The 27,813-nt window shown below is 54.4% G+C and overlaps 10 protein-coding genes across 10 annotated transcripts; 7 read left to right on the plus strand and 3 right to left on the minus strand.

Annotated features, from left to right (window-relative positions):
* Positions 1–519: 519 nt before the first annotated feature.
* On the plus strand, positions 520–2,793 carry PG997_008588 (uncharacterized protein; the record flags this gene model as incomplete). Its single annotated transcript, XM_066812903.1, has 8 exons — positions 520–704; positions 791–924; positions 1,005–1,128; positions 1,202–1,408; positions 1,498–1,814; positions 1,869–1,893; positions 1,946–2,265; positions 2,324–2,793. 8 exons carry the CDS (start codon positions 520–522, stop codon positions 2,791–2,793), a joined length of 1,782 nt encoding a protein of 593 aa, XP_066668245.1.
* A 1,615-nt stretch (positions 2,794–4,408) lies between these two features.
* PG997_008589 (Acid protease) lies at positions 4,409–6,278 on the plus strand (the record flags this gene model as incomplete). Its single annotated transcript, XM_066812904.1, has 4 exons — positions 4,409–4,658; positions 4,752–5,051; positions 5,108–5,207; positions 5,273–6,278. 4 exons carry the CDS (start codon positions 4,409–4,411, stop codon positions 6,276–6,278), a joined length of 1,656 nt encoding a protein of 551 aa, XP_066668246.1.
* A 911-nt stretch (positions 6,279–7,189) lies between these two features.
* PG997_008590 (uncharacterized protein) lies at positions 7,190–7,501 on the plus strand (the record flags this gene model as incomplete). The annotated part of the gene is made up of 1 exon (XM_066812905.1): positions 7,190–7,501. One exon carries the CDS (start codon positions 7,190–7,192, stop codon positions 7,499–7,501), a length of 312 nt encoding a protein of 103 aa, XP_066668247.1.
* A 546-nt stretch (positions 7,502–8,047) lies between these two features.
* PG997_008591 (uncharacterized protein) lies at positions 8,048–11,049 on the minus strand (the record flags this gene model as incomplete). Its single annotated transcript, XM_066812906.1, has 5 exons — positions 8,048–9,097; positions 9,160–9,285; positions 9,350–10,380; positions 10,454–10,840; positions 10,911–11,049. 5 exons carry the CDS (start codon positions 11,047–11,049, stop codon positions 8,048–8,050), a joined length of 2,733 nt encoding a protein of 910 aa, XP_066668248.1.
* A 688-nt stretch (positions 11,050–11,737) lies between these two features.
* PG997_008592 (uncharacterized protein) lies at positions 11,738–13,292 on the plus strand (the record flags this gene model as incomplete). The annotated part of the gene is made up of 3 exons (XM_066812907.1): positions 11,738–11,887; positions 11,949–12,502; positions 12,536–13,292. 3 exons carry the CDS (start codon positions 11,738–11,740, stop codon positions 13,290–13,292), a joined length of 1,461 nt encoding a protein of 486 aa, XP_066668249.1.
* A 443-nt stretch (positions 13,293–13,735) lies between these two features.
* Positions 13,736–15,937, plus strand: PG997_008593 (uncharacterized protein; the record flags this gene model as incomplete). Its single annotated transcript, XM_066812908.1, has 3 exons — positions 13,736–14,762; positions 14,821–15,372; positions 15,456–15,937. 3 exons carry the CDS (start codon positions 13,736–13,738, stop codon positions 15,935–15,937), a joined length of 2,061 nt encoding a protein of 686 aa, XP_066668250.1.
* A 2,823-nt stretch (positions 15,938–18,760) lies between these two features.
* On the plus strand, positions 18,761–19,702 carry PG997_008594 (C6 zinc finger protein; the record flags this gene model as incomplete). The annotated part of the gene is made up of 1 exon (XM_066812909.1): positions 18,761–19,702. The coding sequence occupies one exon, from the start codon at positions 18,761–18,763 to the stop codon at positions 19,700–19,702; it is 942 nt and encodes a 313-aa protein (XP_066668251.1).
* Positions 19,703–20,912: 1,210 nt separating this feature from the next.
* Positions 20,913–23,174, plus strand: PG997_008595 (uncharacterized protein; the record flags this gene model as incomplete). Its single annotated transcript, XM_066812910.1, has 2 exons — positions 20,913–21,355; positions 21,461–23,174. 2 exons carry the CDS (start codon positions 20,913–20,915, stop codon positions 23,172–23,174), a joined length of 2,157 nt encoding a protein of 718 aa, XP_066668252.1.
* A 241-nt stretch (positions 23,175–23,415) lies between these two features.
* PG997_008596 (uncharacterized protein) lies at positions 23,416–24,140 on the minus strand (the record flags this gene model as incomplete). The annotated part of the gene is made up of 3 exons (XM_066812911.1): positions 23,416–23,484; positions 23,545–23,611; positions 23,686–24,140. The coding sequence occupies 3 exons, from the start codon at positions 24,138–24,140 to the stop codon at positions 23,416–23,418; spliced, it is 591 nt and encodes a 196-aa protein (XP_066668253.1).
* A 1,630-nt stretch (positions 24,141–25,770) lies between these two features.
* PG997_008597 (uncharacterized protein) lies at positions 25,771–27,481 on the minus strand (the record flags this gene model as incomplete). Its single annotated transcript, XM_066812912.1, is given in 5 exon segments — positions 25,771–26,052; positions 26,078–26,745; positions 26,805–27,034; positions 27,047–27,171; positions 27,248–27,481. The coding sequence occupies 5 exon segments, from the start codon at positions 27,479–27,481 to the stop codon at positions 25,771–25,773; spliced, it is 1,539 nt and encodes a 512-aa protein (XP_066668254.1).
* Between the last annotated feature and the right edge of the window lie 332 nt (positions 27,482–27,813).

The raw sequence follows: 27,813 nt of genomic DNA on the forward strand, positions 1-27,813 counted from the left end.
TCGGTGTTTGTTCACAGCCCCTTGGAACCACTGTTCATATGAAGATACTCCCATCACCAAACGTTAAGAAGGACAGCGATCTGATTGCGGGTGCCAAACGCACTATGAACCTTTGGCCGTCCGGGTGCTCATCACCTCGCTTCCCTTGATCTTTCGAGTATATCGAGCTTGTAACACGCACCCTTTAGAGTTCACGCTGTCGTTCGATAGCGTGCTCTTGATTCCTATTCCCCTCGATTGACAGATATCCGATCTTGCAATTCCCTCCACCCAATGAGCAAGATATAGAATGCATGGCCATTATAGACGCTTGCGGGGTAATGAGGAAGAGCAGAATCTCATGGAGTTCCCGATCATGGCTAGAAACCCGGCAGCGAAATGTATCCCGGAGAAAAACTTCACAATTACTCGCTACATTTAGCAAGCAAACCATTTCCCGACAATTCATTAAGCCCTTCGGCTCTTGGTGTTATCCACATCTCTTTAGAGTGACCTACGCGGCACTTGTATTCAGCAGAAATGGATAACATCAAATTGCACAATTTTGCCCAGGAACATCCTCGGACCTCGGGAGACGCGCCCAATTCACTTCCTGTCAGTGTTCACGATCTGAAACAACAGGACACGAATGAGGACGACGATAAGCCTCAGTTAGCGAAGCTTGATCAATTGTCAGGATGGCGCCTTTGGGTCACCCACAGTTGGTAAGTCGGATCAGCTGAAGCCACTACGATCTCATACACTTATTTTCTGATGATGATGGTTGCTGATGGCCCTGTGCACTCGACAGTCTCCTCCTCGGGCTATTCATGGCAGCCATAGAGTCAAGCATCGTGACGACGGCACTTGTCCCCATTGCTGCAGCTTTGATGGACTTTCAGAATGCAAATTGGGTTGTCGCCGCTTATTTGATAACGTACACTGGTCAGTCACAGTATCCAAGCACTTGGTGTTTCCCGGAGGGCGGCACACGATATTAACATTCTGGTGCTACAACAACACAGGCTTCCTCATCATCTTCGCCCGCATCAGCGACCTTTGCGGGAGAAAACCGACCCTGATCGCCGCCATCATCATATTCACAGTTTTCTCCGGGGCCTGCACTGCCGCCCAGACAATGACCCAACTGTACGTCCCGTCGTAATATCCCCGAAAGCTTCTGTTGCTGCCATTCGCTTCTGACCCATTTGAACAACATCAGCATCATCCTCCGGGCCTTCCAGGGCATAGGAGGGGCTGGCCTGTACAGTTTGGCCATGTCCATCGTGCTGGAGGTGACCCCTCCCAAACATATCGGCCTTGCGACTGGCTTATTCGGGCCGACCTTTGTCTTGTCCAATTTGCTCGGTCCCGTCCTGGGCGGCTTCCTCACTACTAGCCTCAGCTGGCGTTTGGTCTTCTTCATCAAGTAAGCACCTACTTACACCCCAACGATCCTTTACCAAGGGTGTTTCGACGAGTCCCGATAGCTAACCGACCCTACTTCCCCACACGCAGTGTCCCGACCGGCATCATTCTCCTCTGTGTTCTCGGATGGATATTTCCAGCAAACAGCGAACCCTTGCCCCTTAGTCGGCGGACGCTTTATTTCATCGACTGGCCGGGCATGCTTCTCTCGCTGCTCGGGGTCATCACCCTCATCTACGCTCTCGAAAAGGGCGGTGCCCGCCAAAGGTGGGCCAGTCCTGATATCATTGCTACACTTGCCCTCAGTGGTGTGGGTCTAATTGGCTTTGTTGCCTGGGAGTGGATTGTGTCGGATCCCAAGAAGAAAAGGACCCGAATGTTGCCTCTCTTCCCTATTCGCTTGATCTGTACGCGAGTGATAGGTTTCCTATTTCTGTACGTTTGGACTCCCTGTTCATCAGGGCAGCACCCCGGCATCCATTCCGGGTTTGCTTCCTCTCCCCTCCCTGTTTGCCATCCCTACTCACCAACATTACAGCACTGCGTTCCTCGTCGGCTTTCCTTTCCTCATCACCACTGTGTTCTTGCCTCAGCGATTCCAGATACATAACGGCCTGTCCCCCATGGAGACCGGCTTCCGCATGCTCCCTCTCTTGTTGCTGGCGGCCGGCGGCGCGGGTGTAGGTGCCATCGTCGGCAGCAGATTCAATATCAGCTGGCACATCTTGGCCTCCTCGTTAGCCTTGCAAATCGTTGGACTGGGTCTCATGGCGACGCTTCCGACGTCAGGAGACGTGTCGCCTGCGCAGTACGGGTACCAGGTACTGTTGGGTTTCGGCTTCGGATTATCCTTAAGCAGTAAGTTTTTTTTCTCGGCTATGCTCACGTATAAAAGACAGCCACTAAGTTTCAATAGGTCTCATAGTTATCTCGAAGTTGGAAGTCAGTGGGGACGATTCAGGTCAGTCACGCACTCGAAGATCACCCAACCCGCTCCCCCTTTCCACTTCCATGAAAGAAACCCTTTTCACTGACATTGGTTACTCATCGTTCTCCCCATATATAGGTATAACGATTGGTGCCGTCACGCAAGTCCGCACCCTGGGCGGTCTGATGGGCATCGCGATTGCGCAAGCCGTCGTGTTCGGGGAGATCTACTTGAAGCTGAAGAAGAAGCTGAGTTACGATACCCTGGACATGATCCTGGAGTCGCCTAGGGCCATAGCGAAACTCACCCCGCACGACAAGGAGATGGTGATCAATGCCTACGGAGTCGCTTTCAACCTGATCAACATTATCGCGGTAGGGATCTGTGTCGCGGCGCTGATAGCGTGCATGGGGATTTGGAGACGGAAACCCTTGTCACTGGCCGACAATGGCGCCTAATCGTGAATCCGCTCTAGACCCCCGTTCTCGAGCCGACCGAAAAAAAGACGATAGCCGGGTCGGAGCATGGCGTTTCATCATGCGCGGGGGGCCATATTCCACATGGAAAAGCACCCGGATTGCCATTACGAGAGGGTCTGGGCGGATTGGCGAGGGTGGAGAACGAACTCATATACGATCAACCCCCATTTAACCTTCTGATGCCGGTTATCAAAAGGGGGTAGATCGCATATCTTTGGGACAGTCTTGAACAATGTTTCCCACATCTCTCACATATTGGAAGGAAGGTTGCCAAAAAGCCCTATTTACATATCGCTCATGGCTACCGAGGGCTTACGGCTTGTTCAAGCTTCCTCGACTTCCGAGTGTTGGACGCGCGGTGTTTGATGTGGCCTGGGGCCTTCCCTCCCGGACTCAACGTTTATGCCTTTCCTATTTTCTTGGTTATTCCCTTGCTATCCACAGTTTATTCCACATTATTGCAGTGTCTCGATAGAGGATTCATGTACCATTTCCCTCCGAGAGCTGCGTTCATTCCCAAATTCCTTCTGGGGTCATCTGATCGACCCAGGTTCCGCGCCGCTTTCTCTTTTTGCCCTCCACGCTATCTTCCCTTTTGTCTCGGCACGGTTATGTTCCTTTTTCGTCACTTGAAGATACTCCTACAAGTTGGATATTCGGCCCTCCTAGGGCATACATAACATGGCGCAACGGTGTTGATCTGTCAAGTCTGATTTCGCTTTTTGCAACATTTACCAATCCAGATCAAGCAGATACATGCTATGTTAGTCAGTAATGTTAATTATCTAATCACCTTTCCCGAGCTATCTACATACCAAGTGCCGTGACTGATCCAGGGCAGATTCCACGTGCATTGGTTGTAGGGGGCTTTTGGTTCCCCACCTCAAGAAGGCCCAGCAGAGTCACGCATGCGCGGCCCGTAAGCTGGGTCGCCCCGTCCGGCGCAATAATAGCACTGCAGTAGCCGCCCTGCACCACGTAAAGGGGTTGGCCTAGCTCTCCCGCATGAGTGCGTCGAAGGCGGAGAGGCTCGGGTTAGGAGAGATGATAAGGGGCTCGACTTCCAGGAAGGAGCCAAGCCAACCGTGAGTGAGCCAGCAGGAACGTTTCGCATAAATCATGCTCGTCCCTTTCTTCGAGGCGATCAGCACATGGATTCCCAGAAGATGGGTTGCAGTTGGGCTCATCCCTTGCGTTGGTAATCTGGAATTTGAGGCTAGAGAAGCATGTTTGCTAGATCTGGCCACACGCAGGCAACTGTGCGTGCCGGCTTCTCCAGCAAACACCATAGCATTCCATTATACCTGCAAGACGCAGATTGGGCCCCCAATGCTTGCAAATGTAATCAGCTGATTCCGGTTACGACTTCGGTCGGCCTTATCATGATGTGTCCCAACCCCTGCCACCAATAGGTCACACAAAAATGGAACCTGCACCACTATGAGGACGTTTGTCCGTGCCCGATGGTTTCCCACTGCGGCCTTCCTCAAACCATCAGAGCTTCTCTGACACCACACGAAAGACCATCAAGCCATATCGAGTGGAGAGGAGAATTAGGTTGGCAGGACTGGACCATCCAATCGTCTTTAAGACGATGTGCACTGCTACGCTTACACCTGCAGATGGGCAATCTAAAACATTTCCGCGATCCGAGCATCCCGGCGTTGTCTCGTTCCCCATACGCTACGAAATGCACAACTACTGGGGCTACAGCCTGTTCACGTCAGCTGAGATCGGTGATCCACCCCAAACCGTTGAACTCGGTGTGGTATCGAACAGCATCATCACCGTACCATACTCGGGGATATGTCAGAAAGACCCGGAAGCGTGTTCATACGGAAGCTGTGAGTCCGGCTACCCTTATTCCTCCAACATCCTGCACAACGAGTATCCTAGAATTGTTTGGCTGATTGTATCGGGTCTGATGCGATCTTAAGATGACCCAACCAAGTCAAACAGCCAACAGATCATTGGGTCCGGCCAGTTCAGCAACAACATGTTTGGGCAGGTCGGCCAGAAATTTGGCAACGACGGTGACGTATTTCATGAACGCATCAAGCTGGGTGGTATCCCATTGCCCAACGTGACCGTGGGACTAGATCTACAAGGAATCCTCCCGATGCTTAACCTGGGCGAACTCAAGGACCAAGACGGGAAGCCACTGTCTTTATCAACCATCATGGCAAATACGAACGTAACGTCCAGTAGTGTGTACAGCATCGCATTGGATAGAGAAGGTAAGCACCGGATATCCTCTAATTAGCATGCCAACCCGAGCATTGCCGGCTAACAGACAGCTCAGTCGGCCCGGCGCATGGCAACGGCACTCTCACCTTCGGCGCCATCGACACCAAGAAGTACACCGGAGACCTGGTAGCACTCAAGGCTTCTCAGTTCGGTCGCCGCTTGAACGACGTGCCCGCTTGGGGGTTGCCATAACCTCTCTGAAAGTCGGCAGCCCGACAGGCGAGGACGAAATCCTCACGCCGGATGGCCCTCCTCTGTTCGTCTGCCCCTGCGTTGGTAACCAAATGACGACGCTGCCAAGCCAGGTGGTGGACACGATCTGGGCGGAGATCGGCGACGTGGATCCCAACCCCAACTACGAGGACATGGGGGTGCCACGCGTCCCGTGCGAGCGGGCGAACCCGGACGCCTACCTCACGTTCCAGTTCCACGGCCCGTCCGGACCGGCCATCCGCGTGCCCCTGTCCGACTTCATCACGCCGCTCAACCCGGCCAACTACACCCCCGGCCTGCCCGAGAAGGGCCCGGGCTACGACGTGCGCCGCCAGGGCCGCCAGTGCTCCCTCTGGATCACCAAGAACGTCAACCGCAAGAAGCCGGTCAACTGGATCGTGGCGCTGGGCCAGCCCGTGATCCGCAACGCGTACATGGTGTACGACCTCGAGAACCAAGTCCTCGGGATCGCGCAGGCGAGCTACTCTGTCGAGTCCGAGATCGTCCCCTTTCCCAGCCGCGGGGCGCAGATTCCACTCTCTACCCCTGGACCGATACTCGAGGCCCCCGTGCCGTACAATACTACCAACGCCACATTCTCTGATTTCCCCGTGGCGAAGCTGGAGACACTACGGGCCGCACCGGGCCTTCAAGCACCGACCCTTTCTCGGGATTTTGGCACCAAGCGGAACCTGGCCATTGGGCTGGGTGTTGGTCTATCAATCGGGCTATTAGCCACGGTCGTTGGCGTTATCTTTCTCTGGGTCGTCAAGCTTCGACGGCCAGTCCCGTTCTTCGGCCGGTGGCGCGCCAAGCCAACCGCAAGAGACAGGCTTGAGCTCGAAGCCAAGGAACAGGAGAGGGGATGCTCGGATGTGGCCTCCTCTTCGCCCTCGAAGCCCACCACGCCGGTCTTTCCAACCGAGCTCGACGCCAGGCCCTTGATGAAACCGATCCGGAGTCCAGAGCCGAGACCCGCCTCTTCCACGTCCGCTAAGACATAGAATGACTTATAGAGAAGGGATGACTAGGTTGGCTACAACATCATCGTTGCGACGCTGCCGGCAGACCAAGAGTATGGCGCCGACTGGGCGGTGGCATTGCCGTGGTATCTCTTCATAACTCAACGCCTTCCAGCCGAAGTGAATGACAGGGCATCGATGGTCTCTTCAGCATAGACTGTCACTCGAACAGACTGGATGACGCCCCAGTTCTTAAAGCGTGTGCTTGCGTACTTCGGTAATACTTGTCCAAAGTCTTACAATGGTCTGAAGAGTTCAACTCTCGAGAGGGTCAGTTTTGGCAGCTGGTTAGACGAGTCGGGTATTAGTGGGATGCTGTATAGACTTGGCGTCGGGCTCACCGGTGTCTATAGCCATTGAGGTTATAGCAATTGAGTTTGGCCGATCAAACAGCCCCTTTAAAGTGACACCAAACGCGCCATGGTTTCAGATACGACTTCTGCAAGTATAGTCTATTTACACGTGCCATTCAACGAATGCGGTAAGAGATGATTTCTTAAGTCACTATTGCTCTTGGCTGTTAGATGTCGCGCTGCGAAGTTTAAGCTTAAATTTTAACATGCAAACTCGTGGTCAGGCCGATGTTGCAACAACTATCGTGGGGCCGTTCCACTTCCATGCGCACGAGTCATTCCGTCTTGGTGTACTTGAGAAGCCATACATAAAAACCCCTTACATCCCCTTATGGAATTGTTCTAGAAGACAAACAACAATCAGAACATTCCAAAGAAACAACTACACCTTCCGTTTCATCTTAACTTCTAAATATCACTCGGCCGGTCCGTAATCGCATAATCATACCTACTCACACACTCTCAACCATCATCTTCGCCAGCACATCACCATCCAAGCCTCCCACAGCCCCACACGAACATCGTCAACAAACGCCCACCATGCAGTTCACCCTAACCTCCGTCCTCGCCCTCCTGCTCCTGAGCGTCGCGTCCGCCGCTCCTACTGCAGGCAGCCGCCTCGTCGTCCGAGGGTGCGATCAAGAGAGCGACGGAGAGGTGTTCGGCGACAACGCCATCACGCTCGAGGAGGCCAACACCGGCGACTTCGAGCCCGGCACGCCCGTCGTCGACGCCGCGCTGAACCTCAACGAGGGCGAGTCGTGCACGACCACCTCGACCCAGGGCGTGCTGGGGTGCGGCGACGGAACCGGCGGCAATTTCAACATCGTGGATGGGGAACGGCGGTCTTAGGGGGAGAGGAGCACTCTGGGATTCTGCGACCTTAGTTTGGAAGGGTTGGGAAGGGGCGCAGATCGGACTACCTTTGGCTTGGCATTTGGGATTGCATGGGTATTGGCATGTTTCCACAACTGTCGCACCGGGCCTTTTACATGGATCCCATGACAGCCATGTGCCTTTAGATCACACTAGAGATCAGCTTCTACGAATTGAAAGAGAATATCCCTAATGCTGGTAGTAGGTCCTATCCCCTTAATGGCGAGAACGCTGCTTTTGGCATTACTTCCATGAATGACCAACTGGTTCCCGATCTGTCCGATTAGGCATTGCATCCATTCCAAGACAGCTTAGGTATTATATTCGAATACTTACCTAGCTATTATATCTAGTAGAATAAACATTATGCTACTAGTATAAACAATTATTAATCCATACAGTACGGCATAAAACGGCGGAAGCAGCGCTGTCGCCATTAAGTGGATAAGTGATGTTGTATTGGACTATTTCAGTTGACAAGCCGAATGTTGGGTATCAATATGTACAATCAGAATCAAAAGTCTAACTAGTCATTACAACAGGTCTCCAAGAGAAGAGCACGGTGTTCCTAGATCGGACACCCCCAAGCTTCTTCGTCCCGAACGTCGGCCGGCAGAGCCCCGAGTACATCTTCTGCTTCGGCATCGCCATGGCGGGCTGCGTCCTGTTCCCGCCACCCCCGCCGCCCACGCTCGTGGCCGCCAGCTGCGTGCTGCCCTTGTACTCGCGCGACCCGTACGGCTGGCAGGTGAGCGCCATGTTGCCGCCCCAGATGTTGCACGTGTTGGGCCCGTGGCACGTGGGCAGGCACGCCATGACGGGCGCGGGCTTGGCGGCCGACTGCTTGTGGCACTTGACCTTGACCTCCATGCACTTCATGTTGGGCCCGCACCGGCCCTGGTCGCACGGCACGATGGGCTCCGTGTTGTCGATGACGGAGTCGGTGATGCCGCCCACGTCGGGCTCGAACTGCGGGTGGGACCCGCCGCCTCCGTTCGGACTTGTCTTTGGGGGTGTGTAGTCCTTGGGGAACGGCCGGTGCTGTTCTGCTAGCTCCGAGACGGGGGGTGGTTTGTTCACGGGATCATGCTGGCCCGTCGTCGAGTATCCCGTCGAGCCCGCCACGCACCGGGAACCATCGCCCCAGGCAGCGTCATGAGCATCCGTCCATTGCTGTGTCATATTGTACAGGTTACGGAGAGTGTAGTATAAGCGACAGTCGGCCGCCTCGTACTTGAACTGGAGGGGCACGGCCTCGTCGCTCTTGAACTCGTCCTCGCGGATCTGGTCGCGCAGGTTGAAGTAAGCGGCGGACCAGAGGCCGGGGTCGCGCGTCTTGGCGTTGGGCGGGATGTTGGGCAGCGTCTTGTTGGCGGCCTCGTCGACGATGCCGGCGACCGCGAGGTCGGCGTCCAGGCTGCTGCCGGAGTAGGCCCGGGCGCCGCGGCTGCCGCTGGCGGCCTGCATGGGGCCGGACGCGGGGCGGCCGCCCATGGCGATGGTGCGGGCGCCCCTGCGGGTCATGAGCTCGACGAACATGGAGCATGCCGAGGAGCAGAGACCGTCGGTGATCTGTACAGCAGTGAGTTATTAGCTGAGTCGTAGTTGCAGAGGATGGATACCATGTTACTCACCAATACCACATCTTTCGGGTCCCAGTGTTCCACAGTCATGCTGTCGGTGTCTTCCAGATAATCAGTGGGGAGGTTGCCGCCGAACATCTCGTAAATGAAAATAGGATCTGAGAGGTTGTATCTCTCCTGGTGGTTGGGAGTCATTAGTACACCGATGTTCCAGAGAGTAATTTATCGTGATCTGACTTACTACCAAGGTGAAGTCATCGCCATGACCGTGCTTTGGTCCAGCGTACTCCTGCCAGTTCGCAAAGTTCTTGCCGGTCTCGGCATTCACGCGAGGCGTGATGACCCACTCGTCCACCATCCCGAGTTCCCAGTCCTCAATGTCGTCGTCGTTTTCAGGGTCCAGTGTATTCCACCAGGTTGTGGTCGCGTTGCCAAGAATGTTTCCCAAGCGGTGACTGCGTCTGCGGCTGCCGGCAAACGGTTCCCGCCCCGGGAAGAACCTCAGGAAAGTGTCCAGGACCAGGACGACTTCGCCGCCCGAGTTCTGCTGGAGGTCGATGATGATCTTAGACAGGTTGTTGCTGACGACGCCATCGATGAATTCTTGGACGGACTGGGTGAAGTTGTTGATATAGTCGCCGTACTGGGAGAACGAGGGCAGGCTCAGGACGCCGGTGGAAAGCTCGTCGAGGAAGTACCCAGTGACAATACCGCCACCACTGACTTGCAGATCCGGTTGATGCACATCGGGATGCTCTGGGTACGCGCCGTAGCTTTCGACCGACCAGTTGCCATCGTCGCCGGACGTATCCAGAAAGACATCGTCGTTGCTGTCGGTCGGCGTGTCGTCCCTCTTTCCGACCGTGTTGCTCTCGGAGGCGGGTTTAGCAGGGGCACCATCAATCGCCGGATAAAGACCCAAAGCGAAGAAGTTGTACATGTCACCACTAGTAGCGATTGGGCCGGTGCTCAGCGGATATGTGTAGTAGGCGATCCAAAATGTTTCTAGCGGCGCGGTAGCGTTCTCAAAGGTGAAAGTAAGCTCATCGCCGGGATAGAAGGTGGTGGCGCCCTGCCAGACGTTCGGCCAGCCCTGGATGTCCTGCGCTGGGTGTCCCATCAAAGCGTTCCACTCTGCGTGGCTTTCCAGGTAGCCGATCGAGTTCAGCGAGGCGAAGTCGGTCAGATACTCGACCGCGTCTCTGCCGTTGATCTGCGATATGGGAGACGGTGTCCAAGTCCAGCCATCTGCCTGTGCCTGTTGGATATCCTCTGTTACCAGAATGTTAGCCGTAATTTTCTCGACCCAGATTCCAGACAATAGAGTCTATAAATGCAAACGTACCGGTGAGATAGGGCTTGGGAGACTCCTTTCCATCAATGGAGACGGACGAGATGGAGTAAGGGCTGCCATATACGAATGGTGTCGTGATGCCGACATCGAGGTAGACGTGTGCATCATGGATAGCCAAGACCAACTTCTGCAGATCGACCTCGAACTCGTATTGGTTTCGGTAGTAGCCTGCCGTCACGTTGGTCTCTATGCGATGGATAATGTCCACCACGTCGATGGATGGCTGCTGGTAGCCTCCCGGTGGACTCTTGAGGTAGGCCAAGGTGCTCTGAAACTGCAGCGTGGTGTTGTAGTATTCCAGGAAACGTAGGGCCGGGTCGGCATAGAACGGGACACTGCTTAGACAGGTCTGGACATCGACGGCCCAGAAGTAATATGCTGCAAATATCAGTCAGTCCGTGTGAACTAATATATCCCATAATGGTTCGTTGGAGTAGAATCTGCTTACAGTCTTCACCGCCCAAGTTTGCCTGGGTCATCAGTTCGCCGCATATCGAACTGGCCTCATCGTTTGCGGAGGCAGCTTCTACGACGCGGAAAGCGCCCAGAGAGGCGCCAAGGGCCACAAGGTAGGCGTGGAGCTGCATCTTGCTCGACAGTTTCGTCTATCTTGAAACCTGAACGACGAAAAAGAAGCCGATGCCATGGTCATTTTGTCTCAGGGCGTGATCTTCTTACTTGTAGAGATTTCAAATGCTATACTGCCTAGGATATGAGCCGCAAGGGTACGACCGCCACCGAAGCTTACTTTCAGCTTAAGGGCAGATGGGTCGACACTAGGCCAGCACCGTCCAATTTCCAATCCTGACCGCAGGAACCAAGTTGCATATGCTAGTTGTAAGTCCTCGAATAAGCAATGCCCATGAATTTGGGGGCTGTCTGCTAGGCGTACTACCCCGGTTTTTCTCAGCTTCTCATTGGACAAGACTATACGCCCGCATAGTTGGGCGCAGCAGCTGAGGTCGCAAGAGGTCAGCACTAAGCCACACCCGGCTGCTCTAATTTGTAAGTCCGACCCATCACGGCCCAATCGAGTGGAAGTGGAAAAGCACACCGCATATTTATAGCATCACAAGGTGTTAGTGTGAAAGTGTGGGTGAGAAAACTACTCCGCCCAGAGAGAAGAGGGCCAGCCAGCCTTACGACCCAGACACTTATCAAGATCAACGCTTTCGCCCAGTCCAGAACCAACAAGCCCGTATTTTTCACCCAAGAGCGCGGGAAGCGCCTGTTCCTTTTTTTCCCACGTTCAAGCGTGCCACTTAATTACCGAAAATGGCCATCAGGCAGACGGCCCAGGCACACTGCCTACCACACATGCGCATGCCGCTGTTCGATGTCGAACAGTCTGCCGAGTACCGGTACTGGAAGCGTGATGATGCTTCTTGGCAATTGAGATGTATTGGAGGTCCTGGATCTGGCAAGGTAGGCGGATACCCGTCCGAAATAAAGCAATGTCATGTTAACATTTCACCTGGCGCCATAGACAACCCTCTCTTGTATGATTATCGAAGACCTCGAGTCTTCCTTCAAGGGCTCTGAAACAGCCATAATCTCCGTGTTTCTTCAGCCCCAACCGTCTCCTGCCGTGAATGGCAGCTCTTCACTTTTTTCCACGCAACTGCTTCTTGAGATTCAGCGTCAGTTGAAAATCGATGTGCCTGAAGAGAATGACAATAGACCCGATTCAAACCCAGAGCAGCTCACCACCACAGACGATACTATTTATGAATGGATTCAGGACCGTAGGAAACTGCTGAATCGAGCATTCCTGGTGATGGATGACCTCGATCTGGCCTTCCATGACGCTGCGCAATATCGGGAGTTCGAATCGCAATTATGCCGACTCCAGAGTCTGGGCTTCAAGATCCTGACCACGTCTAGGGTGCCTTATAAAACCGTTGATTCAAGACAATGTGATGTCGAGAGTCACTCGGGACCTGCAGAGCTACGGCTTTGGTGGCATTGCGAGACGTGCGGGTCAGGTGCTTACGATATCTGCCAGGATTGCAAAGACTCCAAACAGGGTTGCAATAACCCGTAAGTCCCCCAATCATATTTTCAGTCTGAAAGGTGTTCCCGGACTGGCGCTTACTTGCAACTGACGATTGGCAGTGACCATGCCGGACTCACCCTTGTCCAAGAACCAGCCAGGGTCCAGGCTTACGTCAGCCACTTCTTTCTCCCAGACGGCTTGAGCGTGCTGGTGCGAGAGGCCATACAGCGCGAGCATGGAGACCTGGGCCTGGACGACCCCGCACAGAAGAAACCTGAATCGCCATCGCGTCTGCCGCCCCTGTCGCATTTGGGACAAGAGCTCATGACCCCGGCGAACAGGATGGCGCAGGTGGCCGAGCGGCTCGTCGAGGACACGGCGAGCCGCTCGGAGGACCACGTGGCAATCGCCCTTCTCCGCTTGAACCATCTTTGGCGGGCCAAGACGCTCAAAGAGGCAAGGGCTGTGCCCGACCGTCTTCCTCGGGAGCTGCTGAACGTGTTCGATGCGGGTGTAGCCGACATCGCGGCCCAAGCCTGCGGTATCCAGCGATTTCTGAGCCTTCAGTCTATTCGCATCGTGGGCAGACTCATCGAGCAGATCGAGATGCCTTACGAGGAGTTGAAGGCAGAGCTGCGCGAGGCCTGGAAGGGGGATGAATCGGAACTGAATGGTATACTCGAGTCCGAAGACGGACTGGAGCAGATCCTCTTTGCAGCCCGGGGTTTTCTGGCGAGTAGAAAGATCTGGAACTGCATTTGGGTGAAATGCTACTTGGTAGATTTCCACTTGTACGTTGCCGAGAACTACTCTGAGATCTTATCACGACCGTAGCAGAGCTCGTAGTACTGTAGCGAGAGTCAGGGGCTGTGTTTCTCAGCCGCTTTTCTTTTGTTTTGGCGTGGTTCGCATAAGACGAAAAGTCCCTGGTCTATTAACTGGCTTATTAAGAACGAGAGATTCCATGTGTATGTGCGTTCAGCAGACCGGTTTGTGGTGGTGCATGGATTTAACATTTCATATCTCTTATGGGCTGGTTGCCTGGCTTCTACCGGGGTAGTAGTTGGATCTAGCTTACTTATCTAGTGTCGTACGGGGCGGTATCGCAGGGGTTGTAAAAAGGGGGTATCATTTAGCCCCCGCCCACATGTCAGCCGCGGCGCCCAGACTAGTCCATGTGGCCGGCTGTGCATGAAAACTAATCATATCATCCATGCTACTACTGCAATGACTCACTTGATCACATTTCACTACCTGCTTTTGCATCTTCCTCCACCATGATATGTCCTAGCTGCAAGAAATCCATCTTCGAGAGTACCCGCTCGTGGGGTTACCACCAGCTCCCCTCCGCCCCCCAGGCAAGCCTTCCTCTGGAAGCCAATGACTGCATTCTCTGCGGTTGGCTTGAAGGAGAGGCCAAGAGCTGGCTGGGATCCGACTTCCAACCGGCCTCGAAGAATGGCTTTTACCGATGGACGATTCACCGGTCGCCCAGATTTAGAGAGAGCGAAGTGTCATGCTCTCTACACTTCAGGCCCGACGTGAGCCAGTTTCCCCAACTCCGGAACGCGCCGACCAAGGTCTTTCATCTGATTGGCGCAGAGTCCGTCCGCGTGAATCTCGCCCTCGGCGAGGGCCTCAACGCAGACGCCGTCGGGTCCCAATTGGAGGCATGGCTGGAGAATTGCCGCGCGACGCACCGCGGCCGATGTGCGGTTCCAGATAACCCGTCCTGGGTCCCGAAGCGGCTGGTCGACCTCGCGACCCTCGCTGAAGGCCGGGTCGTGGTCCGAGAGACGAAATCTTTATCCTCGCCTTCGCCTTCACACAAGCCTAGATTCGTGACGCTCAGTCACTGCTGGGGCGGCCCGACGGGCCCGCGGATGATCCAACTGGTTCCGGAGACCCTCGACATTTTCACCGATCCCGAAAGGGGCATCAAGATAGAGGAGCTCCCGCGGAACTTCAGGGACGCGGTCGTGATTGCTAGGCGCTTGAAAACGCAGTACATCTGGATCGACTCTCTATGCATCCTCCAGGACGGCGAGGAGTTCAAGACGGAGGGCCAACTGATGCACCTGGTCTACCGTAACTCGTACTGCAATCTTGCTGCGGCCGCCAGTAGCGATTGCCAAGGCGGGCTTTTCCGGGATCGGCGGAAAGTCGACAGCTTCGGCGGTGGCATCATTGAGACGTCCGAAGCATCGCTCTTTGGAAAAGGGACGTGGAGGGTCTTTCCTTCGGAATGCTGGTCGGATCAGCTGCTGATGCAGCCCCTGTACCGCCGCGGCTGGGTCTTCCAAGGTAAACCCTCTAAATACCAACGTATATAGGAGCCAATCCCAGCTAATCAAGCCACTAGAGCGAATGCTGTCACCTCGGATCCTCCATTTTGCAGCAGGCCAGGTATTCTGGGACTGCGCATCCACCACTGCGTGCGAGGTTCTACCCGAAGGGCTGCCCTGGCAGCTCGATGCCGCATCGTCCACCGAGAAATACTGGAGGGAGCGACTGCAGCTGATCCAAGGAACAGACAGCTCTGCCCCCAAAAAGTTCGTCGGGTCGGCGGACGTCTCGTTCGAGAGCTTCTGGCGCGAAGCCGTGCTCAACTACACGAGCTGCAACCTCACGCAGAACCGGGACCGGCTGCTCGCCATCTGGGGCGTGGCCAAGCTCGTCCGGGACCAATTCCGCCTCGACAACTGGGAGGAGGACTACGGCGTCGGCCTCTGGTCCTCGCAGCTGGCCGAGCAGCTCGCGTGGCGCGTCCAGGATCCCGGCCCGGCGCGGAGGTCGCCGGAGCTGGCGGGGCTCTGGCCCAGCTGGTCCTGGGCGTCCGTGGTGGGCGCCATCGAGACCCAGCTGCGGTCCTCGGAGCCGGGGCAGTTCTATGCGGCGACGGGCCATGACGGTGGTATGGTCCGCTTTGAGTTGGCCGATCTTCCGCGGGGGTTGATGCGGATGATTCGCCAAAGACGCTGCTGACGAAATGCTTAGCCGTGAGGAGCGTGTTTTTGAAGGTGGTAGTCGAGGGGCAGATGGCCGCAACCCATGAAGACGCGACCAAGGGTGAATTGAGCCAAGACAATGCCCAAGCCTACAGGCTGCGTCTCGGAGACCAAACTGTCGACGCGGGAGGTCAATGTACCGGCTTGTTCAAAGTATCTCCGGATGCTACGTCGGAATTCTCACAAAACTCTGGTGGCGATTGCTACCTCACCATCCTCACCGCCAGCAGAGACCAAGAGCAAGTTCTACAGCACTCTGGATGGTCCAGTGACGAAGACGAAGAACCGAGTAAGCCGTCTTGGATTCACGGTACGGGTCTTGTCGTCGTACGAGCGGCACTGAGCGAGGGAGAAGACAACGCAAAGGATGACCAGTATCGGAGGATAGGAGTTTGCAACTTTGAGGGTCTCAGTTCAGATGATTTTACAAGGCTGGAGCAAACGTGTGTCTCTGATATATGGCTGGTATAGATGCCTCTGGTGATACAATAGGGAAAGCAATACTAGTGATGACGAGATGAAACATTTTATCCGGTCACTATATCCGTGCATAATAATATGGACGAAGTACCGCCGTGGACAGATGGCTAGTGACAAAAGGCAGCACTGGGGTTCAATGGATATGTGTACGGTAAATGCACAAGAATCATGAGCCGTAGTTCGGCACTGCGAGCAATCGATGTCTTGGTTGCCACTTGAGTAACGTTGAGAAAATAAACGTCATAGGTTTGATGCCTTGGGTTGAGAGGGATTGCGCAGAACTGCCGCACCACATTTACCTGCGCGAAATGAGGTAATTCCGGAGCCACATCATTCGGCAATCGATATAACCTACTTGCACTTGCACTTATTCTAGGTGGTATGTCCATTGAGCTCAGTCACTCTTTTCCATTCACTTGCCCTTTTACAAGAATTGGTGGGTCTCGACAGTATCGCATTCATCGCATACTGCAAACAAAGTGCCACCCCATTTCCACTTCCACCATGGCCACCCCCCAAAGGGTTGATCATCACTCAGCAGGGACAGCTCCGATTACCGAGCCTCGACAGGGCCCCAATGCCCCGCTGCCAGGGTATATGAGGCCAAGATCCGTGGCTAGCAAAGATATTGCTGTGTCAATGGGTATCATGGCTGCCTTGATTGCCATATCCGCATATCATATCCAGGATTTGACTACCGTTTCAAACATTTCCTTATTCCTTCTGCTAACATTGCTGTGTTGGACTAAAGGCTGTACGATCATGACTCACCACCGTTCGCTACAAACGTTGGTCTATAAGCTTCCATCCAAAGCGCAAGAGTGCGAGCTGGCATCGATTATGGCAGTAAGCGGGTTCGTGGTTTATCAGAAGGGCGGGATTGGTTTGTCTTTCTTTACCTATCAAGCTGAGAGCTGCTATTGGTTCGGTTACTGGTTGGAGAGCTGGACATGAATAATTTCTTCGCTGTTCAATCTGTTTGGATGTACGTCGTTTATCAATGAGGAGCCTTCCACCGTGGAATGGCACCAGGAGGCTCAGGCAGGGGCAGCAGCATCAGGATCTTCGGAAAACCCCACTCATCAGCTCCTCCCAGATAAACAAGGGCCCGCGGACGTCGAAAAAGCAGGCAGCTTCACTGGTCTCAGTGTCGAGCCAAGCAACCCGCCACCTGCATACTTGGCTGAGGCGGAGGTCAAAAGGCCAGGGTGTATAAGTCGATTCGTGATGCACATTGGACACAAGTTGGAGGAGGACTATGGGAACTCTAAACTGGCGGAGCAACGTCAATGAGACCTTTATGCCACGAGGAAGCCCTCCTCCCTGTTTGCAGGGGAATTAATGCCGTGGTAAAATGCTTCTACTACTAAGCATTATGCTTATCTTATTGAATGTCAAACTTGATTAGACAAATAAACGTATAAACTCATGGAAGGAGTATTAATAATATGTACGTCCATGACTACATTACGGATGACAGGTTCTCTAATATCAGCCCGACTTGCGCTCACTGCCTGGGTAGTAAGACTCAAGTGTCACCAAGAACCTTCGCTGGTTGTAGCTCTGCAGGGCTCATTGTGTCCAACGATGGGCGGATGCGCAATCTCCCCATCACGAAAATGCGCTCTGGGATGATCGCGATTCATCTGAGTAGACAATTTTAGGAGTCAATAGACATTTTAGCTTATGTAGTGAAGAGTAATTATGCTTATTCATGGAGGAATGTCCTGTTAAGAATCGGTTGGTCTTGAAAGACTTAGCCCCTGACTGTGCTCGTTTGGTCCCCTTTCGAGCCCGATGAATCCGTCCACGTTCCACGAATACTATCCGAGGAAACTATGTACCACGAATGTTTCAAGCCATCGGACCAAAGTGCCGATACATGCCTGCCTGTAACATCCTCACTGGTCAGCTGTATACGGCGTATTTCAATTGGCTGGCCGAATCCTCGGAATTGCCCCACACACGAAGCCGGGCTGACATACACTGTCAGAAAATTGGCCAACGCCATGTCCACCCAACAAACATGCATGAGCTCCATGTTGGAAGTCACCTCCTCTTCTCAATCGTCTGGTTCTTTATTCTCCTGACCTAGTTGACCCATTAAACAAAGTCGCTACCCAGTTGCAGTCAAGCTCGATGTCTCGCGTGGGCTTTGAAAAGGTCCGCACCGGCTGCAAAACGTGCAAGTGAGTAACACCCCAGTGACCCCCTCCGACTAAACACTATTCAAACAAACTGAGGTGAATGTGATGTTGAGTCTCGGGTCTCTTCCTACAGAGCGCGGAAAGTGAAATGTGACGAAGCCAGACCAACCTGCTCCAAATGTCGTAAGAGCGGCAGGGAATGCGACGGGTATGGGGCCGTACCAATCGGGTCCATCTCCTGGTCCCGTCTACTATCGTCTGGCAATAGCGCGGCCGAGGCGCGCAGTCTGGATCTTTTCCGACGTATTGCGGAGCCCGTCTTCTCAGGGCCGGCCACTAGCCCACACTGGACGACAACCTTGTTGCAGCTGTCCACGCACCAAGGCCCGGCCCGCCATGCCGCCTTGGCTATCAGTCTGCTGTACGAGTCCTCATCCAATCATCATGGGATTTGCAGTTCCTCTACCCCTGATCAACAACATGCCGCTGTCACGTACTACAACCGAGCTCTGAAATATGCCGCCACGGAGCGGCTTGATACATCCATGATCTTGTACTTGTCCATTCTGTTCACCTGCATCGAGTTCTTGCGCGACAACCCCCTGCAGCCATCGAACACTGCCGCCACGCAGTGCAGATACTAAAAGTGTCCAATGATAGCTTTCCCATGAACCTATCGGCCATTTTTCGTCATCTATCTGTCTACCCGCTCTTCTTTGGTGCGGACGTATCTGACTTCCCCGACATGCCTCACGACGGTCTAGCTTACCATGGATTCCAAAGCATCCATGAGGTGGTCGAAGCCATGGACGATCTCCTAGCACGCTCAGCCCGACTGATTCGCGAGTTCAGCCCGCGGGGTCAGATTTGCTCAGACGACTACATGTCGCCGCCCGTCCTGCTGGTCAAATGGCAGGGTCTCCGCCGTGATCTAGGGACATGGTACGCGGGCTTCTCGGCATTCCGGGATCGACAGAGATCCGACGTTGCTGCCGCAGTAAGTAGTCAGGAGGAGTTGAGCCTGTATCGCCTTCTCGAGATGCGATGGCTGGTGTCCGACATATGGGTCGACACCAGGCTGTCCCCTGATGAGATGGTATACGACTCTTACCGAAGCCAGTTCGAGCGGATCCTCGCACTGGCGAAAGAGGAAGCTGAATTCAGAGAGGCCCTTGGGGTCCCGAAAGCCAGAGCGTTCAAGTTTGAGATGGCCATGGCCCCTCTGCTGCACTTTGCCGTCATGAAATGTCGTTTTCTACGACTGCGGCTGGAGATTATGCGTGTGTTCAAGAAGATAGCCTGCGGAAAAGAAGGGCTGTGGGATTCGAAGCAAATGGAAGCCATCGATAGGTACATCATCGGGCACGAGCACTCTATTGAAGCAGAGACCACGTCAATCGACTCGCTGTTGAAAACATGCACGGATGTGCCAGCCGTCCCCAGCAAGGAGCGGCGGGTTTCGGACTATTACATGGGAGACGAGACGCAGACATATCCCCACCCATCAGGATCGGAGTCGCGGAGGCAAATGATCTATTTGTACTTTCAGCTTGGAGCGCTGGGACAGATGGTCAAGATGAAGGATTGGGTCACGCTACCGGGACAGTAGAAGAAGGGGCAGAACGCCGAGACCCCTTTTGCAGGGGCGCAAACAAGAAAACCGGGGCAGTTGCGAGGATTGCATACGGCCAAGCAGGCTATTAAAAGGGAGGGATCCTACTTTGCTCATATATCTGTGTCACATGATAAAGACAATGAAGTTCCACAACTGGTATGCCGACTCAAATCCCGTGTTTAGTAACAAACGTTTGAGATATAGCCTGTTGCTCTTTACATTATCATCAGTTGACTCTGTTCACAACTCCATCTCATCATCCCTAGCCTCTCCAATCTGTTCTTTTAATCTGATCCCACTTGCCAGCCCTTCATATATCAACCCTTTTCTTTCAGCCGAGGCTTCTAAGAGGCCCTCACGCGTGATATGGGGAATTTCTCCAGCAGTTGACTAACCATCTTAAGCGCCGCTTTCAAGCCTCACGATATCACTGGCAATGCCCCTTTTCCGTCCAAAGACACTGCTTTGGCTGTACTATTAGCCGGGGAGATAAGAACAGGCCAATGTTTAAGATGAGATCGTCCGGGATCTATTAATGGTGGCTTTAAATCATAGGAGAGTAATCCCTTTCCATAGGTTACGAGTGGTATGAGCATCTGCCACGGTGGCCCGCAGTCGTACGAATAAACTAGTCAACTCTCCAATACAGTCGATTAAACAGAGTAGGTATTCCATCGGTTATTATATGAAGAATAAAGGAAAAAGGGGTACTTAAATATAATAACCAATTCTAAGTATTCCTTACTTTATGTTGATTTAAAGATCTGGAATCATCAACATGTATCTGTTTAAAATAGGAGGCACAAAGCCAACGGCTATTCTGGTTGATTAGTTTATTTCTACGCCTGCAAGGATGGTTGACATGAGCTCTGACACAGTTTACGTACAAGCTGGCAGTTTTTGAAACTATACCGCAAGCCACATCTGTCATCGAGTATCAACTCTATTGTCGCTATCAGTCGGGCCCGAGCCCCAGGCTCGGTGGCGTTTGCCAAGCACCACTCGCAGTCTCTTTCACGGCGCTAGGGGTGGCTAAACATGTTTCGAAGGCGGGGCTATGCATGCATGGCGTTGCCAATCCGTCGACAAGGCAGACCCAATAAGTCACTTTCAAGGTGCGTGGTGCAAAGTACTCTCCTCATAAACCGAAGGCTTTCCGGGTGTTCGAAATCACCGCAAGCCACCCCAGAGAAATGCTGTGATAATGGCGGATCTAGTAGATTTACCTTCACAGGCAGAAACAGAGCGTCATAAGCTTCGGCTCACAAGCTATGAGAACGAGACGACCTTGACAACTTCACCGCACGAGAAGCCGCGTCCCGGGGCTCTCCGAGAATGGAGCACAGAGATCGTCGCACTGGCTGCCGCGGTCGCGCTCGTGGGCGCCATGGCGGGACTGGTCTTTGCCTACGACAAGAAACCCCAAGACCAATGGGGCGCGCCCGTTACCCTCAACGCTCTCGTCTCCGTCCTGTCCGTCGCAGTCAAGGGGTGCCTGCTTTTCAGCGTTTGCGAAGCCGTCGGCCAGTGGAAATGGCTCCTCTTCGCGAAGGAACATCGGCCCCTCATAGATTTCGAGCGGGTCGATCGGGCGAGCCGGGGGCCATTTGGATGTGTGAATATTCTTGCGCGGCTCTGGCCAGGAACGTGAGTTTTACTCGCCGATATGCACCCAAATATACCCTTCGTATCTGAGCAAGTGGTGTTTAATCAAACAAGCTACTCGAACGAAAAGCGCTGACGTTTAATAAGATATGTTCTATATTTAGGTGCCTTTGTCGCGCTGCTGGCGATAGCCCTGGATCCATTCACGCAACAAATTATTCACACTCGGGACGAGGTCGTGTTTACTGATCTCGATCATTATCACTATACTCGCAACGACGGCTTCGTGGTATACAGCAACGTTTACAACGGGGGAGAGGCCAGCGACGTGCCGGGTTCACATATGCAGTTCCCCAATGGCAGTTACAGGGTCGAATACGCTTCCACCATCACCGTGGCCATGGAGTCGGCCATCATGTACGCCCTGGACAAGAATCTGTCGACGGTCCGCCGCCAGACAGAGTACCGCTGTCCGACGGCCGACTGTCGCTGGCCACCATACCGCTCGCTCGCCATCTGCAGTGAGTGCAACGCGATTCCCCTCCCCAGCAGCGTGATGCCGATCCCAGGGAACGTAACGAAGCTGCTGGAAACGTACCGAACCCCATATTCTTTCAGTGTCGGGGCAAAGAAGGCGAGCGGCTGGCACCTCCCGAACGGGCAGTTCTTCGCCAACATGGAAGAGGTCTGGCTCTCCATCGGGCCCGACACCTCGAAGCTTGTCGATATGAACGCGATTGAGATGTCGGCCAAGAGCACGGGGAACCCCAACAAGACCCTCACGCTGCGGCATCGAGACAACCTCCTGTGGGCCGTCAGCGTTGTGCATTTCAACAACACCGCAGGATACGAAAGACAGGTGAAGTGGCCCGACGCCCCCGTGGTCGCTCAGGAGTGCGGACTGTACTGGTGCGTCAACCAGTACCGATCCAGCGTCGCCAACAACACCTACAGCGAATCCGTCGAGGAAGTCCCGGCGCCGAGAGTACGTGATGCCTGGGACCACGACGGGGCCTGGCCGGACGAGAGCCTCGAGTTCCACGACTTCGCCATCTTCGAGCAGGCGGGCACCGGGTTCCCGGGCCGCCTGCAGCTCTGTCCCGGCAACAACCGCACGGATCCGGACCACGACTGCTTCTCGGCGTCGGCGAGCACGGTCTGGAGCGTCAACCACCACTTCCGCAAGCTCTTCGCCGCCAATATCACGGCCGACGACGCCTCGGTCGGCCTCGGCCCCGGCCGCCTGGAGAACGACGCGCACATATTCGCCGGGGTCGTCGAGCCGGACGGCTTCAAGGGCCTCTGGAACTGGGGGAAGCAGGACCTGGACGAGACGTTCCGGGCCCTCGCGTACAGCATGTCAAACGCGATCCGCGCGAGCCGGCCGGACCACGGCGACGACCGGGGGCTCGCCATGTCGGTCGGGCGCGTTGCGGCCATCTACGAGATGCAGTGGGCGTGGATGTCGCTCCACTGCGCGACGCTGCTCCTGGGCGCCGCGTTCTTGTTCCTCACCATCGCCCGCACGGGCGAGACGGCGGCGCCCACTTTCAAAAGCCATTCGCTCGCGATTCTGGCGAACGGATCGCAACTCTTCGAGTCGGTGGCGGGCGCGGAAAGGGGGGAGGAGATTGACAAGTGGGCCCGGGAGAACGAGGCCAAGATCGGCAACGAGCCGAAGAGCCGACAGCGGTCCGGCATTCCTGGGGAGGCCGACTACGACCAGGTGGAGAGGCGACCCCGTTCGCCGGGCTTGGATGAGTCCGATACGGGTTTGGTGAGGGGGTCAGCGTATCGTCTTGCTCGTCTTCCCGTTCACGTCGAATGGATGCGCAAATCTAATTCACGGTTCTGGTCATAATTGGGATGCACAGTGCTCCAAGATCGCAGCGGGGCTGGCGTCATATTCACGTAGTGTCTAGCAAGGTAGATATAGTTTGTTTATTCCATAAGGAGTGGTATCCCAACTGCGTAAACATCTAGAAGCAAGACATTATGACAAACAAGCATCGGTCTGACTGCTGACTGAGCTGCTAGTGGAATGATAGATACGTCGTGATTTTCGTCAAATCGGCATCGGTCGTTGGACTTGAAGGCGACGTTTACGCGGTGCATGTGAGATCAGCAGTATCCCGGTCGAAAGTGCAGCGCTTGTCGCTGACGAAGGCCAACTATCAGGAAGCGTTAGCGCGGTCTCCAGACCCAAATTTAGGTATTGGTGGTGTACTCACGTTGATGAAGCCGCCGTCGCCGCGGGTGTACAGGGCGTTCTTGGCGGTCATGTAGAAGCAGTCGTAGCTGTTTTTTCTTGTCAGTAGGGAAATTCTCATCGGCTTTGTTTGCGAATAAGGGAAGAAATAGGCGTGGCATACTCGGTGTTCAGGGGCCCGAGGGTCATCTTGGCCGAAGTGAGGCCGTCCATGCCCTGAGGGTCCTCGAGGTCGTAGGCCTCGTTGTAGCAGACGGCGGCGGCGAACTTGGCCGGGTCCGGGTTCTTGGCCCACATGTCCTCGGCCGTCTTCTTGGTGAAGGCCTCGCGCGCGTTGTCGAAGTTGGCCAGGTCCTTGATCAGGCCCGACGCGGCCTCGATCGCCTTGGTCGTGATGGCCGTCGCCGCAGTCGTGCCCACGGTCGTCAGGATCGCCGTCAGGATCTCCCGCTTCTGAACGTGCTGCTGCGGGCGCTCCAGGGTCTGGGCCTCGCCGCGCTTCTCGGGGGCGGAGGCGGCGACGCCGGCGTTGGGGCTGTAGTGGCCGGTGGGCGTGGCCGCGGCGATGGAGGCGGTGGCGCTCAGGAGGGCGAGGGCGTTGGTGGCGGTGAAACGCATTTTGGTGGTGGTTGGTTGTTGGTGGTGGTAGAAAGTAGGTGGGTAGTTGTTTGCAAAGTGAATGAAGTAAAAAGTGAATGGAATGAATACCCGCTCAAGTCAATGAGAGTAAAGACAGTTCTGTACAGAGAAGCGAAAGTTGGTGAATCGAAAGCGAGTAACAAAGAGCGAAGTTGCTTGGTGGCGACGAAGAGGAAACCAGACAACACTTTCGCGGAGTTGGATTCCTTCTTTATAATAAGTCTTCTAGGGGTCCAGCCCCACAAGGCTGCTTCGCGAGATACATCTCGATATAGTATCGCGTCCTTCTGACCAAAGTACATGGGCCAGCGAGGGAGACCATGACTCGCGATCTAGTGTCGATATACGCCATTGTGCAGCAATACCAGGGCGGTATGAACCTGGGGTCTTGTGTCTTTGGGTCATCAGGGGTGGGGACCAGCCAGCCGGTGCGACTCTAGCCCACCCTACCAATACGTCCAAACTTTCAAGTTAGTGCTAAGATGCAGAAGCGATATCAAGAGAGAGAGAGGCTGTGAGGCTATCATGGGCGAATAAGGCAAGACCCGTTCGTATCAAGACCGCGCATTCCCTGTCGATCAATATGATCCATACAAGCCAAGCCTTATGCGTTGAGCGGGCCGACCCACCCCTAGGTACTTGTAGCACGTTGCTATAGAACTCCCACCAATCAGGGGCAACTAGACCCCCGAATACCCACCGAAATAGAGTTCGGCTCTCAAACCGCCAGGGGCAACCTGTCAGCCCCAAAGGGCGGGTTATCGGCCGAGACGTGCAGGCTATAGTTGGTGCGATCCCCGGGTCCCAGGATCCAGCCTTGTTTTTCGCTCCCACGGCTCCCACCCCAGCGTGCCATGACACACTCCCTTAATACACGTACAACCACTTTGCGTAGGGCTCGGCGGGTCTTCGGTGTCCGGAATGAGGTTTCTCCAAAATGAGGAATAGAGTCTCGCGATTGCATGCGGCTGTGTCGTCTGCGAGGCGCAGTCTCCCTTCTACCCGCCCTCGGTTTCCTGCGGGTGCACGTCAGTCCCGTGATTCAGGAAACAGGTTTCCGTGGACGGGAAGGGTTAATGAATCGAATCGAAACAGAGTCATGCGAGGAACGAGTTCATCCCAATCTACACACTCACAAGCAATAACCTGGTCAGTATTTGATGTCAAATGTGTTTGTTTGCCGAGCTAACCGAGCTATATTGCTGCGTTGATATTCATCATGACTCGTGGTGTTCCATGAAGATGATTGTTACGACGTCACACCTAGAGAGAGAAAGACTAATGTATGATGCGTCTATTTCCTAAGTAAATATAGGTATCTAACATACTTCACATCCCTTGCCTGTATGCTGCCACTTCCATGGCCTCAGGAGATAAACTCACGACGCCCCCTATCCTCTCACGAAGATGAGATCGCTGAGCGTTTCAAACCGACCTCACGCGCAATGCCCGAATACTAATATTCTCCATGCCCAGCGCAACCACACCACACCACGAGGCCGGTTATGACGGCATATAAGTCGGCAGTACTAATAATAGCCGCAGAACATCATTGTCAAAACGGCATGCTCATGCTACTTGGTAGTTCCAGGCCTGCGTTTGACCCTGATCAGATCTTGGCACCAGCCGGAGGAGAGGCCGCCTCCGCCATCCAGTGGATCGGCGGGCGCTTCCTCTCGTACTCGGGCGGGAGCTTGATGTCATAGTTTTGAAGGTAGGCCATGACTATTTTGAGCTCAAAGTCCACTAGAAAGCGTCCCGAACAGGCGTGTTTGCCATGGCTCCAGAGAAGATGAGGCGGCCCCGTCCCCACGAAGGTGAAGTTTTGAAGACCCGGCTTGCCGTTGGCTTCGGCGGCGGCTTCAAAGGTGCGAGAGAAACGGAATGGGCTCTAATTGTCAGGGTCGTTGAAAAACTCGGCATCGCGGTGTGCTGGATGGGCTAGCATCGAGGACCTGGGCAGCCCTGGGCAGCATGGCACCGTCCTCGGTCACCAGGTTATCGACCAGGACCTTGTGGAATTGGAAACGGTTGCCAAAGGAGTCTAGACGCAGCGTTTCGCGGGACACACTGTCAGCCCTCGTCAAACTGGCTACTTTGGCTTTGGTCCAGCCTTGGTCGTCATCGCCGACCTTGCCGAGAACCGCGGAAAACTCGTTGCGAAATACCAAGATCGTGTTGAACTCGGCATCCGAGTTTATGATGTTGAGGATCAGGTTGGCCACCTGGAAAGCGGTGTGGTGCATGGTCCCAAAGTTGGCAACGACCAGGTGGCGGCATATGGCATCGAAGTCGTGCACCTCATGAGGCCGCCCCTTCTGGGCAAATCGCATCATCATCTGGAAGAAGTCTTCCGGCTCTGACTGACAAGAATCCTCGGGATTATGCTTTAGTGTTTCCAATCTCTCCAAGTATGTTGATCTTACATGCTTTTTGATCCTCTCTATCTGAGGCTTCATGTAGCTCGAAAGAATTAGGCCAACGAGGGAACGCCGTGGTCTAGGTGTCCCACCAGCGATTCCACCACTCATCACCAAGCCGTCGCCGACTTTTGTAGTGTCGAGCAAGTATTGTTCATCACGACCTAAAATTTAAGTTAGCACACCGGACATCGTTTCATATACCCATACGTGTCTAACTAACAAGGAGGCAGTCCAACGGTGAAGCGACCGGCGGCTTGTGCGACCATCAATCGCGCGGTGTCGAGGAGGTTCAGTTCCTTCCAGTTGTTCTCGTCGGTGCCGAACCGCGTGTCAAAGGTGTATTGCAACTCCTGGTTCATGTCTCCGCAGATCCGCTCTAGCACGACAGTGGTCTTCGACCTCACCACGTGGCCGCTCCAGGCGTCGGCGCCATACTTGTCGTCCCCCAGGCTATATCCAAACTAATTAAGTTCAACTATGGCCTGCGGCGGACTCAGAGAAGTCTCGGGCAGTGCCAAGAGCCACTTCATGGCATTCTGGGGTAGGATGGTCTCATTCCTCAGGCCAAGGCCGGGGACCAGTACCGTCTTGCACCTTTTTGAGAATTATATCTCGTGGTCAGCTCTTCTGAGTATCGAGCCCCAGCCGGCTTACAAAACGCACATTTTCATAAACCTCGCGGTACAGGCCCTCACAGTCTGTCATGTATCTCCACCGAGTGCGCCAGCTGAAATGCCTCTTGCCCAGAGGCTCGCCAACCAAAGGCAAGTTGGAAGGGTATTTGACGGAGAAGAAGACGAACTGGTGATAGAGGCCGCCTACAACAATGACGAAGAAGACTGTTGCCACCACAGCGACTGGCTGCGTCCCGGATATAAGGTCTCCCGTTGGCGACATGGTTGTGGCAGAGAAGGTCACGACGGTACATTTCCCTCCAAAAATGCTTCAGCAGGGAACATGAGGACATGCAGACAAAGAGGACTCTCCATGTAGATGGGAGGATAAGCGGCTACCATTTTGTACGATTTGACAGCTGGGTGTTAGTCCGGCCAAGGGCAGGCACGGTGCAGAATGTCAAATGTACCAACGGCTGCCTTTGTTATCATACTAGTAAAAATCCGATGCAAGGGATCCTTCTACCTAGGTCGGATAACCAACCGAGTAGCATTCTTAGCCACCAAGTTGTCATGATCTGGCACCACCAACTGACCTATCAAATGGGCCGGGCC

This window comes from Apiospora hydei, assembly GCF_038363865.1.
Source record: "Apiospora hydei strain CBS 114990 chromosome Unknown utg000006l_segment0_segment0, whole genome shotgun sequence".
Classification (NCBI taxonomy): Eukaryota; Fungi; Ascomycota; class Sordariomycetes; order Amphisphaeriales; family Apiosporaceae; genus Apiospora; species Apiospora hydei.